Source organism: Clytia hemisphaerica, unplaced genomic scaffold, assembly GCF_902728285.1.
Source record: "Clytia hemisphaerica strain Z4C2 unplaced genomic scaffold, Clytia hemisphaerica genome assembly, whole genome shotgun sequence".
Taxonomy (NCBI): Eukaryota; Metazoa; Cnidaria; class Hydrozoa; order Leptothecata; family Clytiidae; genus Clytia; species Clytia hemisphaerica.
Window position 1 is genome coordinate 54,435 of NW_027104019.1, and position 18,303 is coordinate 72,737.

The 18,303-nt window shown below is 36.4% G+C and overlaps 2 protein-coding genes across 2 annotated transcripts; one reads left to right on the forward strand and one right to left on the reverse strand.

Moving 5' to 3' along the window:
- The first annotated feature begins 71 nt into the window (after positions 1-71).
- LOC136811406 (HAUS augmin-like complex subunit 1) lies at positions 72-17,594 on the forward strand. The gene is made up of 9 exons (XM_067068009.1): positions 72-247; positions 3,028-3,211; positions 5,475-5,607; positions 6,597-6,731; positions 13,717-13,840; positions 14,974-15,039; positions 15,261-15,332; positions 16,187-16,234; positions 17,435-17,594. The coding sequence occupies exons 1-9, from the start codon at positions 128-130 to the stop codon at positions 17,483-17,485; spliced, it is 933 nt and encodes a 310-aa protein (XP_066924110.1). The 5' UTR covers positions 72-127; the 3' UTR covers positions 17,486-17,594.
- Positions 7,452-9,639, reverse strand: LOC136811422 (uncharacterized). Its single transcript, XM_067068026.1, has 2 exons — positions 9,410-9,639; positions 7,452-8,573 (listed from the first exon to the last, which is right to left on the reverse strand). The coding sequence occupies exons 1-2, from the start codon at positions 9,621-9,623 to the stop codon at positions 7,789-7,791; spliced, it is 999 nt and encodes a 332-aa protein (XP_066924127.1). The 5' UTR covers positions 9,624-9,639; the 3' UTR covers positions 7,452-7,788.
- Positions 17,595-18,303: the final 709 nt, after the last annotated feature.

The window sequence follows — 18,303 nt, forward strand, 5'->3', positions numbered from 1 at the left end:
CATGGGGAACATTAGTGTCAAGTTATAAGATCTTTTCCCTTGTATAATAAAAACTGAACATTATTTATTTCTTTTAGATAATTCAAAATACTAAAAAAACTTCAAAAATAAAATACCAAAATATATTATGGGTCCCACACAGCCGAATCAATGTACCAAGAAAAACAAGAGAAACTTATCTATCAGAGAACGTATACAAATAGGAATCGAAAATGATAACGGATTTGCTGCTCGACAGTGTCAAGAGGTGAGTACTAGAAGGTTTGAAAATGAAGATTGGAATGTCTTTTTTAAAGCAAGTGTCTGCCCCTATATCAGGCTCGCAATATGCTTAGCATTCTATTTTTCTTAAAAACAATAGAGCCATTGTTTAGGTACCAAAAACGGAGCCTGCATATGCTTATAAACGTTATGCTGACAGAAAAAAACCATTTACACTCGTCTTGAAAAGCACGAGTTTGCAAGTTCCGTTTTTACACAAAACAAGAATCGCAAAATTGCGACTAAATATTTCCTTAAAAATGAAGGTCATTATTGACATATATAAAAGAGCACACATAATAAAGTATACATATATATTTGTCCAGAAAGAACTGGCATGTTGTTTGCTTTGTTTTGGTGTTTAAAAATATGTACTTGTCAGTCCTAAAAAAAAATACATATAATGAATATAATATAATTGAATATAATGAGGGCAATAAGGCAATAAGTCTGGTTAAATGTTACTTTATTCACGAGATTTAAGGATTATTGAAAAAATACTACTGCAGATGAACTAAACTCAAAAACTAAAACTTTACAATAAATTTACATTACGACAAAGTAAAAATCAATCTTTAATAGCAACAAAGAAAAAAATATGGCTCAAAGTTTTAAAGCATTTAAATAGCTTTAAACAGTAGACCTTTTTTTAAAGAGGCAGCCATATTGAATAATTATGCACTCCAGCATAAAAACAATGATACAGCCATGCATAATTACTGTATCATGCATATTTTAAAAATTATGCATGGCTGTATCATTGTTTTTGTGCTGGAGTACATAATTATTCAACATGGCTGCCTCTTTAAAAAAAGGTCAATTTAGTTCAGTACCTAGGTATAGAGAATTCAAGATTTGAAAACAGACACTGCATTGGTTTACAATACAAGACTAGAGAAAGATGTCAACCATCCACACGGTTCATGAAAAAAATAAAGTATTTATCAAAAAAAGGTTCTCTTTTTTTTGGTAATTAATTCCAACAAATAACAATCAATATACCCTAACAGGATCCCACGGTGTAAACATTATCAACCAACAAAACCCACACCACCTAAATTGTAAAAATAAGTCAATATAATTTCTATCAACAATTTCTCGTAAAATGTTTTTTTTCCAACATTCTGATTGTCTGATACCAATCATGGCTGGAGTCATCATGTGTAGAGTGATTGTGTATAACAACAAAAGTTTATTGAAAATCATCCCACGGTCATGGTGAAGCTAAAGATTTATCAACCAAACAAAACTGACGCCAAGTCAAATCTGTCGATTAAAAATTTCCATGAAAATTACAATCGAAACTTATCTCATAAAATGCTTTTTTCAACATTCTGGAGGTGTTCAAAGTTAGAGGTATCATATGTAGAGCCAAGCAATACATGGAAAGTCATTTGCTATCCCATTTGCCATGAGATATACGAGTCAAGAAATCAAACAAAAACCAACAAATCATGTCTCTTCACTTTCATGTCACATCGTGTTTATATGGGGTAACCAGAAAGTCAATCCACAAGAACAGCCATCTTCCTTTATTATGGAGTGTTCCGAAACTATTGGTAGGTTGTTTGGAAGTAAAGAAACCCACACAGTTTGATTTATTTTAAAGATTTAACTTGAAAACAAACTGCATCTTTCTAGCAGAAACTCATGTTTCAACCTGCTACATAACAATTGCCAGTCGGGTCTGCTACTTAGTTTTATTATAACTGGGCTTGAGAATCCGTAAGGAACTTGTAACATACATTATATATATAGTTTATCAGTCGACTTAAATCATGATACATTATTTATACTTCACTGGATGCAATTTTCGCTGTGAAATTAAAAACGGGCGTCAGTCAGGGCGTACGGAAGGCGTTTTGACACGGGAAATTATGATGGAGAAAGCCCGTTTTAACAAATATTTCCCTTTTGGAAAACGGGAAATATTTAATTAATGTTTTATTAAACCTGAATAAAAGACATTCTAGATGTAAATGCCGATCGAGTCGAATTGGAGTCAACATAAGTCACGAACGACACTTTAGTTAAAACTGAGCCATAGGTTTTCTTTGACGCATTTTCATTGTGGAAAATGGCTAAAATTGAATAAAATAACACATTTAGCTAACGAAATATAAATACAGTACAAGTCAAAATATAAAGATACATCAGTTAGATTACAAAGACAAGTCAAAGATATAACATATAAAAGAAGAAATAGAAACTTACTAAAAACACTGTGGCTGAACATACACGTACACGTCAACAGATACTCTCAACTAACACTCACAATTCAAATACGCAGATTTATAACACATCACAACAACTTATACAACAACTAGACAATCCTCAAGGGACGAACACATAACTATACACACAATACGGCACTATACAATACAATACGCAACTCCCTAGACACATAATATAGACAATACACGTGGGACTAATACAAATTATATAGTAATCATTTACAGTTTCACTACAAAAGTCCTATCAAATAATAAATCTAAGTACAAAGAAAACGATGAAAATAAACGTAAAACTAAAAGACAATTGCTGCATTTTGGCAGTTACACTAGATATAACATTCCCTTTGCCAGATTTTGGAGGTTTTTCATGTTAGTTGCGTTACATAGCTTCCACCATTATGGAAACGAAACGTTTCATTTGTGTAAAGGATCGCCTCTACAGATTCGAACGTTTGCTTCCATAATGGCGGAACAGACAAACATGTAAACACAAAGTGATACTTTATCATCTATATTTCTGTCTTTTTCTTAGTTAGAGGAATGGTTACTAGCGAAATATGAGGCATGGGACGAGGAGCCGCCACTGAACGTCGAAATGTGTGATCGCGAATTCGAACAAATTCTAAGAACAATGAAACAGAATAAAGAGATGGACAGGCTGGCGAAATTAAGGATTGAAGAAGCCAAACAACTCAAGTTTGAATATGAATCCGAAGGTTTGTTCAGTGTTGAAAGTAAAGTTGACTCTCTCTCTAATTCGATCTTCAAGGGTCCCAAAATTTTATTCGAATTAGAGAAAGATTCGAATTACAGAGATTAATTTGAACCACTTTCGAGCTTAGGCACGGGAACAATATTCTAGTTCGAATAACAGAAAGATTCGAATAATAGATGTTCGAATTAGAGAGAGTTGAGAATACTTCTGGCTAAGATGAACTCGGTCAAAATGTCCGGAATTGTTACCATTGTTACAAATTTTCTATAAAAGATTCTTAGTCTTTTCTTTGAGTCCTTTTCTTTGATTTGCGTACCACTTCTTTTATACAGTTAAGTCTCCCTAACTTGAACACGCACGGGGTGCACTTATTTGTTCAAAGTTTAATGAAATTTCGAGCTATGAAGTAAGGTTTATTAGACCTACCTCCGGGTGCCTCGGTGGAGATCCTATAAATTAACCCATGTCCGTTCGTTCGTTCGTCCGTCTGTTACCAGCTTTTCTCAGGATTGGCTCATTAGTTTTTTTTGATTTTTGGCACAATGATGCAAAATGGTAATGCCCAAAATGTGACGGAGCCCGATTTTCGAAAAAAATTCATTTCCGGCCGAAAATGCCGGAAATATGCCGGAAAAACCGGTTTTTTGGCATTTTCTCAAGATTTCATCATTAGTTTTTTCTGATTTTTTGCAAAAAGATGCGTATTAGCAATGCCAAAACTTGGCCGAGTCCGATTTTTGAGAAAAAATCTTTTCCGGTCGAAAATGCCGGAAATATGCCGGAAATCGCCATTTTTGCAGATTTTCATCGGACTTTTTCCTTATATTTCGTTGTTTTTTCACACAAAAACATTAATAATAGCAATGCCCACCATGAAGCATGGTTCAATCGTCAATAGAACTGAGTTTTGAAGCCGGAACTTCTAAAAATCGCCGGAGCAGCCCATTTTCGCCGGAAAAAAGGTATTTCTTGATTTTCTCGAGCTGTACTTTATATTTTTTTATGAAATTTTGCACACTGATGCAAAATTATAATACCTAAAATGTGACGAAGCCCGATTTTCGAAAAACATTTTTTTCCGGCCGAAAAAGCTGGAAATATGCCGGAAATACTGTTTTTTTGGCATTTTCTCGAGATTTTATCATCAGTTTTTTCTGATTTTTTGCACAAAGATGCGTATTAACAATGCCCAAACTATGGCCGAGTCTGATTTTTGAGAAAAAAATTTTTCCGGCGGAAAATTCCTGAAATATCCGGAAATCGCCGTTTTCTGGGTTTTCATAAGGGCTTTTTCCTTTTAAATGGTTGTTTTTTCATTCAAACACATTATTAATAGCAATGCCCACCATCAAGCATGTTTCAGTTTTCAATAATATTGAATTTTGAAGCCGGAACTATTTAAAAATCTCCGGAACAAATTATTTTCGCTGGAAAGACAGTATTTCTTGAATTTCTCGAGCTGTACTTTATATTTTTTTATAAAATTTTTCACACTGATGTTAAATTACAATACCTAAAATGTGACGGAGCTCGATTTTCGAAAAACATTTTTTTCCGGCCGAAAATGCCGGAAATATGCCGGAAAAACCGGTTTTTTGACATTTCCTCGAATTTTCATTTTTTGTTTTTTTCTGATTTTTTGCAGAGAGATGCGTATTCGCAATGCTCAAAACATGGCCGAGTTCGATTTTTGAGAAAAATTTCTTCTGGTGGAAAATGCCGGAAATCGCCGTTTTTGCAGATTTTCATTGGATTTTTTCCCTATATTTCCAATTTTTTTTCACACAAAAACATTATTGATAACAATGCTCACCATCAAGCATGATTCAATTGTCAATAAAACTGATTTTTGCGACCAGAGCTTTCTATTTATTTTTTTCCTTACAACCCTTTCCTCTCCCCCCATCAACAATCAATGATGAATTTTTTGCGTTATGCATTTTCGCTAAACGCTATATTTTCTGACTGATTTTTTTCATTTTTCTCCTCGCATTGCTATCTAACTTTCATCATCAGGTAGGTCCATTCAGCATCTAGCTTGTTTTATAGGGTATTGCTAAATGAAGGGACCACATGAAACTTGTTCGATTTAAGGAGACATTCAAGTTATAGAGGATCGAATTATGGAAACTGCTCATTTTTCATTTGACATTTTTTTTACTTCCTCGTATTTTGTTTATTTTTTGGTGTATAGCCCTTTAAGAAAGGATAGATACAGTTTTTTTCTGGAAATTTGCCCAAATCAACAATTGAATTTTCTTTAGGAGCGCGTCTACAGAACATCCTGGATTTTGTTGGCCTTCCTGCCCATGTTTTGTCCAGTGCTGGTAAAGCTAGTCTCAAGAACTTAACAGACCTGGCGTCCGTGTTGAAGATCAAAGACGCCCAAGAATCGACGTAAGATATTTCCTACTTGGACCATTTTACAGATTGGGCCATTCCTTTAAACGACCGGCTTTCTGCCCTGCCTGTTTTGATAATTAGAGTAGGCATAATCGGCAAAAAGTTGGCAGCTTAAATCTTCGTTTTGAACAAGATTAAAAGAAGTAATTGCGTCAACACCAAAACAGGGCAATGTATCGACTTTGGACAATCACTTTAACCGGGGGAGGCACTTAGGCAAAATTAGGTACGGGGGACGTGCCACCAAAGACAGGGTTCCTTGAGATATCTCACAGGGTCCCAAATTTACAAATTTTCAAGATGTGGACATGACTGGGTCGGTTTTTGGTCTTTGGACAATTTTCAGGGTGGAAAACTTTTTAATTTTTCGTCTACTCGAAGTAATTTTTGCCACTCTTCAGGATTACAATGGGAAAATTTTTCGATTTTTCGTTCTGAAAGGGTCCCAAATTTACCAAACATTCATCTCTGACAGGGTCCACTTTTCAAACTACAGCGACACGTCCCCGTCGGTCGTCAAGGTCAGTGCCCCCCGGGCACTTTACCCGCCAATTTTGAAGGTCATTTTAAAATTTAATGAGATTTTCTGTTTAAAAATGTTCTCACCCAATCAAAGATTTTGCTTGGGCAGAATAAAGAAACTGTGTTCAGGGTATAAGTCAGTGATAGCACCCATCCACGTTTTTTATAAGAACATCCAAAAACTTTCAGTTTTAGCCCTAAAATATTTTATCATTTACCATTTTCACTATTTTTGTTGGTAGTTTTATTGATTTTCCTAGGAAATCAGGTGTTTTAAAGTTTGCTAAGCCTTAAATTTCTCTTAAACTTGTTTTTAATATTTTGGCCATTAAACCCTTTATGTTCTTACATGGTTTGTTCTAACATAGAGGTAATAAAAGTTATTTTTATTACGTCCATGGTTCTAATAAAAAAGAAAGTGCGATGTACTTAAAAAACGTCTTCACTTTTCGTTTCATTAGTTACTGTATATCATTGTTACGCTTGAAGGAGGAAATGGAACGCACGGAAGAAGAAATCATTGAAAAAGAAAAAGATGTCGAAAAGTTGAATCACAAACTCATCACTGGTAAGGAGAACTTGAAGCAGATTAACGAGTAAGTTGTTTTAAAGGTTTTATTTCTACATAAAGTGTTCCTGTTTCATATCAGACACATATTTCATATCAGGACAGTGTCTGCCTATTGTTATATTATGCTAATATAAGCAAAAAAAAATTTTTTGTTTTTCTTATCCTCTTTCTGACCAATCTTGCTCCACATCCGTGTCAATCCAGTGTGAAAAAGCTTGTGAATTAAAATTGATGAGTAAGCAAACAATACCACTCTTATTTAAAAACAAAACCTTAAGTTTATAATGACAATATATTGTTGACAGAGTATTATGTACAAAGTCAACACTTTTTAAAAATAGGCACTCTATTATATATAAAAAGGAATTTTCTATCCCCATATTATATTGTTTAAATGTTGCATAACATGCCGGCAATATATTGCGGATGCCTTTTCAACATTTGTGAAATTATTGCCGACACTCATCAATATATTATGTAGTATATGTAGATAAAATAAATTTTAGGTAAGTTGTTTTCTTTTTTTATAATCGGTACGCACCCTTTGTAATGAAAATAATCCTGTAAAAGTGCGCGGCTGAAATTCGGCGACAAAATACTTCGAACAGCATAAGCTTCTAAACGTATTGAGAAGATCTTAAGAACAGTTGAAATTTTGGATGATTTAATGACCGAAATGGACCGGATGAAAGCTGATCTGAAGATAGGGGTCGCTTATAAAAAATGTGTACAGATTAAGAAAAAAGGGGGAAAATTATGTGTACTGTCCAACGCGGTTGTCTCATTTCAAGATATATGAAAGCAATACGTATTTCAGTTCGAAGATTTGGGTGACAGAGAAGGTGCCAGGTATGCATTTCTTCCTTATTGGAACTCTTACAGGACACTGTTTACTTCACCGTTAGCCGACCAGATCGATTTGGCTAGCATCTCTAAACCACAACATCACGCGTGGTTAAGATTGAGAGAAATAGTGAACAAAAGGGAAATTCCCCACGGAATTCTTTATTGACTCCTTTGGAGCCAAAGTTTACTGTCTCAAAAGGGAGTATGTTTCAATTGAGGCTAAAACTCATCATTGTCTATTCATCTGAAGCTTTGTTAGTTGAATTCTGATCTTCCTTACGGGCGTCAACTTCTTGGTGTGTCGAAAATATATTTCCAACGAAACTGGCAAATTTCCCATCCATCTTGTAAAATACAACAGGGATTATACTGAAAATCGATGTAGAAAGTGCATGACAAATCGCACCAACCGTTTGAAAAACTTGATGTGTCGGCTGTGTGAAGATGAAAAGGCGTGACACGCCGTATGGCACCCAACCGATGGTGAACAAATACCATAAGAAGTGGGTGGCTTCGATACGGGCCGTGTTTGTACGGCGTTTTATTTGAAGAGCATTATTCGCTCGTTCGTCTCCCGCTTTGATGATTTTTTTTATACCTTTAGTTGTAATTCCGATGGCGACATTTGTAAACGTCGTAACCATAGTAACCACAACCGTTGTTACCATAACAGCGCACGGCTTATCGAGGTGACATTCAATTTTCGCATCCACCACAACGACATTACATTGGGTATCATCCGTCTCGAAATATCTCCATAATTCCCATGTGATTGGCACTAGGGAGATAATTCCTGCTCCCACAGAGACTGCAATGTAAAGGCGGATATGCTTTGTGAAACCGTCGATGTCTTGATTCTTGAACTTGATGTACCGGTGTAACAGCATTGCGGAGATGATGAGCATGTTGACTAGGCTGGACATGAAGTGAGAGAGATAAGAGACCAAGCGAATGATAATGCACGTCAAGCGTGACGCGAAAGAGAAGCGAACCAATAACGTGTACCATTCCATAGGCATTCCTGTGGAACAAAATAAAACACAAGATCTTCTAATGATATTTCAGACTTGAAAATTATGTGTTGAGACAGGCCCGGCGGAACAACTGTAAAAGTGGGGAGGCTGAAGGCTCAAATGGGATAAAATTCACTAGAAATTTGAGAAAAAAACCTCATTTGCTCAAAAGTTGGGAGGATAAAGTCTCCCTAGTCTCCCTGCTTCCCCTGGACTGTGAGAGCAGTGCGGCCTCAACACTGGAAAAGAACTTGTAGGAATTTCTTAGTCGTACTATGCACATTGTTATGTTTTGAACAGGTCATTGCCTCTTGCTTTAGAGTAGAAGGTGTCCAAGGCTAGTAGATCTACTGGACAGTATTGGAGATTTAATTCCACTGGATAGCGACGCTGGTTTATTAGACCGATCAGCCTCTGCACTCTTTGTTTGACAAGTAGCACCCTTCTATCTCTAAAAAGGAATGAATGATGACTAAGTGGTCAATGACTTCAGCGTCTCAAACCAGGGGTTCTTGGTTTGAATCCCCACTCCTTCTAGTGTCCCGTTCAGTTTAAACTGAGCTGGCTGGCCGTTGATCCCTTGAAAACAATCGAAAAACTTTCTAAAACGTCATAGATTACTGGGCCTGGGCTATCCACGTAAAATGTCGACTCTATCTACCTTTTTACGCCGGCCCCTATTACGCCAAAACTCATTTCTTTTCGTTTCTAGCTGGGTTTTAATTTAATTCTAATTTCCCTTACGTCGGCTCTTAATACACCAGCGACGACAAAATAACGCCAATAAGGGCCGGCGTAAAAAGGGCCGATAAGAGACGCCGTAAAAAGATCATTTTTAACTCACCGAGAAAAACTCCAACCATTGTTATTCTTACAACCATTTGTATGAAGGGCGTTGTTGGACCATTTTCATTCTTAATGTATCGGTAAAGAGTGATTAAACCAATTGCAGAGAAGATGAAATTGATTGGATAAAATGATAAGAGTGTTACTTGAGCAATGTTGTCGATGAGTGGTCTTGTCGAATTAGTTGGATTGTCCACGACATCAGAATCCATCTTTGTCAGGTTGTTTAAAATCGTTGAGATTGTTGAAGTATTATTCATCCTGGTCGTTTCTGCTGCCCAATTATGTATGGTCAAAAAGACGGCTTATCTGTACAGTTCAGATTTTACACTTAGATTTCCGTCCGGTCGTTGTAAGCCTTCGGGGAACGAAAATGTGTAAAACGTCTGTCAATATTCCTCAAAAGTGCTTGCAACACTGTACCATTTTGTCGAAAGTTTTGTTTTTAACTCTCTCTGTAAACATTGCCTTATGCAATTGACGTTTTTTTTTCTTCACGTCGACACTTTCTTTTGATCGTCTTATCTTTTTGAAAAGTCACAATTGAAAATGTTCGGCTAAAAAAATAAAGAAAGATAGGTTAACCCAATTTCCTCACTTTTACTAAAGATAACAATCTTTTGCGGAAAGAAATATTTTCCAGGAGAAAAACATCCGCTATCTTAAACAAGCTTAATTTGTCCTATTTCTTTCTTTTTCACTTACAATAAAAACAACATACAGATTTAATTACAGAACCTGCTTCTGGTTCATTTTGAAATTTATTTCTATTTAAACGTTTCAGCCTCAACAGAGTAAAACGGACAAAAACAGCTACGTTTTGAGACATTCCTTAGAGCGCTGTCACAATAATACAGTGAAGTTAGAGAATTTCAATATGTTGGGAAATAACTTTTACACAAAGACACAAGGAAAAGTTAGCGAGGCATTCTTTATTAAAAGTCAATGCTCACGATAAATATTGTTGGTGTTTAGAAATATTCTCTTCTATATTTGTAACACGCTTGAATCCGAACTCTCCCATTCTCGCATGAAGCCTTTTACGCTAGCGATTTTGAGGCACACGGCAATTCTTTTAGCGCCTTTTCTGTATTGATCTTTCAATCGGTCAATTTTCAGCCTTCAAATGAAAACCGTCAAAACATCTTTTTCCTTTTTTTAACCTTCTTTTTTGAGTATGTTTCAATTGAGGCTAAAACTCACCATTAGCTATTCATCGGAAGCTTTTTTAGTTGAATTCTGATCCTCCTTATTACGGGTGTCAACTTCTTGGTGTGTCGAAAATATATTTCCAACGAAACTGGCAAATTTCCCATCCATCTTGTAAAATAGAACAGGGATTATACTGAAAATCAATGTCGAAAGTGCATGACAAATCGCACCAACCGTTTGGTAAACTTGATGTGTCGGCCGTGTGAAGATGAAAAAGCGTGACACGCCGTATGGCACCCAACCAATGGTGAACAAATACGATAAGAAGCGGGTGGCTTCGATACGGGACGTGTTTGTACGGCGTTTTATTTGAAGAGCATTATTCGCTCGTTCGTCTCCCGCTTTGATGATTTTTTTCATACCTTTAGTTGTAATTCTGGTGACGACACTTGTAAACGTCGTAACCATAGAAACCACAACCGTTGTTACCATAACAGCGCACGGCTTATCGAGGTGACATTCAATTTTCGCATCCACCACAACGACATTACATTGGATATCATCCGTCTCGAAATATCTCCATAATTCCCATGTGATTGGCACTAGGGAGATAATTCCTGCTCCCACAGAGACTGCAATGTAAAGGCGGATATGCTTTGTGAAACCGTCGATGTCTTGATTCTTGAACTTGATGTACCGGTGTAACAGCATTGCGGAGATAATGAGCATGTTGACTAGGCTGGACATGAAGTGAGAGAGATAAGAGACCAAGCGAATGATAATACACGTCAAGCGTGACGCGAAAGAGAAGCGAACCAATAACGTGTACCATTCCATAGGCATTCCTGCGGAACAAAATAAAACACAATACCTTCTAATGATTCTTCAAACTTGAGAATTATGTATGGGCCGATAAGGGACGGTGTAAAAAGGACCGATAAGGGACGGCGTAAAAAAGGCCAATCAAAGACGGCATAAAATGGACTGGCGTAAAAAGGGCCGATAAGATCATTTTTAACTCACCGAGAAAAACTCCAACCATTGTTATTCTTACAACCATTTGTATGAAGGGCGTTGTTGGACCATTCTCATTCTTAATATATCGATAGAGAGTGGTTAAACCAATGGCAGAGAAGATGAAATTGATTGGATAAAATGATAAGAGTGTTGTTCGAGCGATGTTGTCGATGAGTGGTCTTGTTGAATTAGTTGGATTGCCCACGACATTAGAATCCATCGTTGTCAGGTTGTTTAGAATCGTTGAGCTTGTTGAAGTGTTGCTCATCCTGGTCGTTTCTGCTGCACATTTGTGTACGGTTTGTCCGTACAGTTCAGATTTTTCACTTAGATTTCCGTTCCTTCGTTGTAAGCCTTCGGAGAACGAAAATGTGTAACACGTCTAATATCGAACGTTCTGCCAATATTCCTCAAAAGTGGTTGCAACACTGTACCATTAATTTTGGGGAAAGTTTTGTTTTTAACTCTCTCTAAACATTACCTTATGCAATTAATGTTTTCTTCACGTCAAAACTTTGTTTCGTTTTGATTGTCTTATCTTTTTGAAAAGTCACAATTGACAATTTTCGGGTAAAAAAATAAAGAAAGATAGGTTAACCCAATTTCCTCACCTTATACTAAAGATCTTTTGCCAAAATAAATATTTTCTAGGAGACAAACACCCGATATCTTAAACAAGCTTAATTTGTCCTATTTCTTTTTCACTTACAATATAAAAAAAAATATACTGATTTAATAACAGAAGCTGTTTTTGGTTCATTTTGAAACTTATTTCTATTTTAAACGTTTCGGCCTCAACAGAGTAAAACGGACAAAAACAGCCACGTTTTGAGACATTCCTTAGAGCGCTGTCACAATAGTGCAGTGAAGTTATAGAGAATTTCAATATCTTAGGAAATAACTTACACAGAAACACAAAGAAAAGTCAGTGAGGCAATTTTCATTACAACAATTTTTTTTACTGATGATGGTACTCTGTTGAGGCCGAAACGTTTAAAATAGAAATAAATTTCAAAATGAACCAGAAGCAGCTTCTGTTATTAAATCTTTTACTCGAGATGTATGGAAGGATTGATTTATTTCATTTATTTAAAAAGTGTTTGGCTTAAAAATGACGAAAAACCTAGGCTCAGTTATTGGTTCTTGAAAAAAAAAATTCAGAGAACCGAATAAGTCAGTCAAGTCTTTTTTCTTGTTTTTCGTTTCCCCGGTGGTTTCTTTTTGCTGCTAACAAAACAGATTTTTTATTAAAAAAAACCAGCGACTAAAGTTTCGTTCTGACAACATTTTCAGTCGAATATTTAATCAAATTTCAAGTGAAAAATATTGGTCAGCTCTTCTTTAAAATGTTTTAAGCTGGACGAATTTTCATTTTTCTTTATATGATGGGTCAAACGACAAAAATGAAAAAAAATCTTCAGTTTTGTTTTTATATCTCTTTTCATCTCGCTTCTTAGTGAGTTCCACTTTGATGATTTTCGAAAAATAGAAGCCTTTCAAGTGTCCTGACCCAATTCAATTTTTTTGCTACTGCAGAAGCTTCGAAAGTTTAAAGTGACGTCAAAAATGGAATGTTTAGAGCCCGGAAACCTGGGCTACTAACGTTCGAAAAAGTCGCAAAGTGGAATAGACGTTAATTGCGTAAAAAACGCGGGTGACGTCTAGTATAGTCTGAGTGTCACTCTTTTTCTTCTTTAATCTGATAACGTGAAAACAGCCCGGTCATTCATATACCCATTAAGGGCGATCTCCACTTTCGCGCGAAATCCGTTACGTCAATGGACCAATGGAATTGCTTCATTTTTCGGCCGACCAATGACCTTACAAAAACGTCAAAAAGTTTTTGCTCATTTTGCGCGAAAGTGGAGACCGCCCTCTACGGGTGTCGTATTTATTCTTGGTAACTTTTTTTTTTGATGCGGTCTGTCAAGTATTTGCGCAATGCAATGTTTATTTTCGCAATGCAATTGTTTATTTTCGCATAAAACGACGGGCTTACATAGCACGGAGTTGCTTACATAGGACGGAGTTGCTTACATAGCACGGAGTTGCCCGTCGTTAAGAAACTTCATTGTGACGTCAGTTTTTTTATAGGAAATAGACATCCCCAAGTATTTTTTCTCTTTATTTTTAAAGTTTTTATCAGAACAAGAATGAATCATCACATGTAAACATACCCTTATTACAAAAGCGTCAAAAAGAGACACACTCGATGCATCAGAAGTGTGTGAAGTACGAAGAACAAATGTTTGATATGAAGGTAGTGTAACATCTTATATGTTATATGAAACATTAGGTGGAGCTATTTCGTTCCTAGCTGAAGCAAAAAATGCGTCATCTTTTAAAAGCTAAAGTAGACCACAGTTCGGTGCCGGTAATTTGATCGATCAAGACCTTACCTCCTCGCTTCGCGTAAAGCAGGTTGTTTATTTTGATTGAACAAATTGCCGGGTACCGAACTATGGTCTACTTTCGGCAAATATGGCAGATTTTGTTTGCTTCAACTACCATTGCTTTGGAAATACCGAGTAGCTCTATCTAGTGTTTATAAGACATATCTGTTTCGAGGGGGGTTGGGGCTTGGAAGTCTAATAAGGGGTGCGTCCTGAATACACCCCTGTGTCACATACCCGCTGGGACCCCTGAGAATTAAATAGAAAAAAAATGCCCCCAAAACCATCCACAGGATTTTTGCGTTGTAGAATTTCTTCCCAATAGAATTTCTAACCGCATTGGGATTTGGAAAGAAATTTTCATTCTCACTGCGGAAAGAAGTTCCACCGAGGCTGTGAGATAGGGGTGCTCAGAAAAAAGGGATGTGGAGAAAAGGGGATTCCTTTGAAGAATGGTATGGTAGTGGGAAGTCAAAATACTAAGTATTTCCAAACTTGACAAGCGGGAAAGCCTTGGGGCATTGGATTAGGAGGAAGAGTTAGATAGGAAAAACTTCTTACTTTTAGTTACACATTTTGATAAAGCGGTAAGCTCTAGTTTACACGACCCACTTTTCGCCTTGTCAATTCTAATTTTGAATTAAAATAGGCAGTAGGTCATCAACCTGTCTAAAGTCAATGTATTGCTTTCTTTGTCGTCAATGCAATGTCTTCTTTCAATCTTTTCCTAGCAAAGATTTTAACTGCCAACTTTGTGCCCACTTTTCAACCTACCTTTTCTAATTTTGAATTGAAATATGCATTACCCTCTTTTGACGTCAATACAATGTCTTCTTTCAATATTTTCCTAGCAAAGATTTTAACTGCAACTTTCTACCCACTTTTCACATATTCCAACATTTAGAATAGACAGGGCAGAAAGTCGGCCGTCTACACTGAAGCTAATGAGGCTTCGGTCCTATAATGAAAAGTCAAAAGAGGAATATATTTTTCTTTCTAGGATAAAGAAGATGTCATACGGAATTTCAAAAAATTTCATCACGAAACTCTTGTACAACTTCATCAGGTAACAGAATTATTCCCACTAAACTTTACTGCCTTATTACACGAATATTAATAGTCATTTTATTAACATTTTATTAATAAAAAACCCCCTTAATAAAATGTGTGTGAATTTTTGAACTGTTAATTTCAAGGCCGTTGAATACTTGCCTAGTAAGTTATTTGAGTTATTTGATACGAAAAAGTTTGGAATTTATGTATGTTTATGTTTTGACAATTTTTCAGGATTTGATGAGTATGAAAACAGAATTACAACCATTTGAAGAAAAATATAAAAGATATAAAACTCTACCACCTGTGAGTATTATGATGATATTATTACCGGTAGCTTGTTATATTTCTTGCCAGTTTTATGATGATATTATTACCGGTAGCGTGTTACATTTCTTGCCAACACTTATTGATACCACTAGTTTTAAGCCAGTTAAGCAGATGATTGCAGGCCATATTTAAAAAAGGCAGGGCAGCGTCCGTTGGTGGCCAAAAAGGGCACTTTTTCTTGTGTTTTTCAGCTAAAAAGGCTGTTTTTGCCAGAATGTTAGTGATTTAAGGAGGGGCAGCGTCCGATGACCTGACGCTAAAAGGGCATGAAAAATGGCCTGGATTGTCTGTACACAAACCCAGTATCTACGGCTTATTTCAAAATTCATTACAGTAGAGTACTACGAAGCGATAAACGTGAGATACACTCTGGTACAGAGTAAGGAGATGAGCGCGTAGACCGCCACTAATTGTTTTTTTAGTGATGGAACCTGCTCTGATATATTTTGAGTGACCGTAGCAAGAATGGTGCACAAGGTTGTGAGAAGGTTGTGAGTTCAACCCCTAAAGATTCCCAGTATGGTATGGTACTTGATGCTTAGCAAGTAAAAAGTTGAGTCAAGGTGAAGAAATCAAGAAGAAATCCAGGGAAATGAGTGGCGCCTTCCCCAACCTTCGGGTAAAGCTAAAGAAAGGGAGCATTTGGGTTGCCGTCGGTCGTTAACTTACTTACTATACATTATAAACAGCGATGGAAAAGTTTTGTTTCTCCTATCCATTGCTCCTTTGATCAGGGGGGGGGGTCAGTCAAATCCGGCTTCGGGCAATTCAAGAATGTGACTATCAAACCAACTAACTGGGTTACCAATAAAGGCATTTTTCTTAATTAGGATATCAACTTGGCGAAAGTGAAAGTAGCAGAAGTCAAGCGACAGCTGGTAAGGAAACCTTTACTCTTGCGACCAAAATACATGTTTTTTATAAGAACAAACTATATGAGAACATAAGGCTTTGATGACCAAAATGCTAAGAACAAGCTAAGAACATTTTAAGGTTTTGCGGACTCCAAAATACCCGATTTCTTAGGAAAATGGAAAAAATGCTTACAAAATAGTGAAAATAAGAAAATGTTATATGTTCTTATTCTCAAATCGGACCGGACCACAGATTTCTGTACGAAGGGCTAGATGTCGTGCTTTAAGCTCCTCCGAGCAAAAAAAAAGTGAGCATCGCAAAAAATATTGTTGCTATTGTTTTCGAAAACTCGCGAAGCTTCTGATTGGTCAAGTGCTGAAATTCTATTGTAATGTCACGTGACCTACGTAGGATTTCCTACCTAACCTCGGCACACTTTTCAGCCAAAGCCCGGACCAGTCCATAAAATTTTCACGTAAAAGAAATTCCTGCTAAAGTAAGGCTTTAACAAGTTCAAGCGGTTGCAATACAATGTAGACGTAGCCTTAGTTTAGAGCTTCATTTTAACCAAATTGCGTATCCTTTTTCGGAATCTGATCTGATTTAAATACTTCTTTACACATTTTTTTTATATGAACATCCAAAAATTGTGAAGCATTCAGATCTTTTTGATGTTCTAAGAATATTCTTAATTTTACCAATTTGTGTGTAACTGAGTTGACGCTATTCATGATATTCACCAATTAGAGAGTCTTCTGAGAACTTAAACAATAGAAAATGTAACGTATGGGGTGGAAAATTTTAAAAGTTCACAGAAGACTCTCCAGTGGTGCATATCATGAATAAGAGAATTGAGCTCGAGTAAAGGGAAAGCATCATGTCAAAAATCTGTATTTGTGAGCAATCTAATGCAATGACTATAGACGTTCAACCTCATTGAACCCTGGCAAGCTCGGGCCCAATCTTCTTTTTCATACGTCCTTTGAAGTTAAAGGTCGATCGATAGGTGAATTACACTAGAGTCTCTTAAACTCAAACCTGTATAACTCGAAATGTCTCTTTAACTCGAAACAAGTTTTCTCGTCCCTTCAGCTAACAATGCCTTATAAACTTTTCTCCATGACTCGAAATTTCTTAAACTTAAACAAATTTGTTCTCCCCGTGACAGTTCGATTTACAGAGACTCCATTGTAGTTACATTGTCAACGCATATTTTTATTTAGATTCTACTTGAACAAAAATTGCAATGTGATATCGATGCTCTGGCACTTTGAATTCCCCCATCATTCAAATCATTCATACTATTTATTTTGTACCTATATTCAATATTTTTTGTATCATAGTATGTTTATAGTATCTATAAAATGATAACATTACTACAAAGGGGGTTCTCCCGTCCCATTGAATTTCAAGCCGGAAAGCTAGAGGTGAACCTTCTACCTTCCCAAAGCAAGAAAAAGTGGAGCCTTAAAATTTGCACCATATTTCGGATGGCAAATTGAATCTACCACTTTTTTTGTTTTGCGTTTTACATTTTTCCAAATTCTGGTGGTAGATGTTATTTCCAATCCGGCATTTGTATGAACAGCACTTGGGCCGCGTAATTTGTGTAGGTAATAAGTGCTTTAGAATCTTACATTGGGTACTTCCTGTACGATACTCGGCTTTGTTCACGTCTTTTGACTTTTTCGGGATTTTTATACTTTTAAAGGGTATCTTTATAATTTTTAACGAGGCGTGACAAAAATAAAGACCGCATCTTAAAAAACTAATAGTATGTATTAAAACCGTAAAAATAAACCTGATGGAGAGGGTTGAGGTCGAACTGTCGCAAACCTTTCAGTAGACTCTCTAACTCGATCTACAAGGGAACCAAAAATTTTCTTCAAATTATAGAAAGATTCAAATTACAGAGTATAGGTTCGAATTAAAGAAACAGTTGACTCCATCATCAGCATTGCCAATTATATCCGAGTATATCTACTCACACTTTTGTCTTGGGCCGTTTCATTTTAAACCATACCGAGTTTATGTATCGGAGGATATCGAAGGCGACGGTAAGTGAAATCGATACAAAGCAAAGTCGATAGTT

Excerpts from the sequence above, each read along its gene's own strand:
- LOC136811406 (XM_067068009.1), top strand. The coding sequence starts at position 128 with ATGGGTCCCACACAGCCGAATCAATGTACCAAGAAAAACAAGAGAAAC. Across the intron at positions 3,212-5,474 it reads GTTTGAATATGAATCCGAAG|GAGCGCGTCTACAGAACATC; the intron begins GTTTGTTCAGTG and ends AATTTTCTTTAG. Across the intron at positions 15,040-15,260 it reads CTCTTGTACAACTTCATCAG|GATTTGATGAGTATGAAAAC; the intron begins GTAACAGAATTA and ends ACAATTTTTCAG.
- LOC136811422 (XM_067068026.1), bottom strand. The coding sequence starts at position 9,623 with ATGGATTCTGATGTCGTGGACAATCCAACTAATTCGACAAGACCACTC. Across the intron at positions 8,574-9,409 it reads AATGGTTGGAGTTTTTCTCG|GAATGCCTATGGAATGGTAC; the intron begins GTGAGTTAAAAA and ends TTTGTTCCACAG.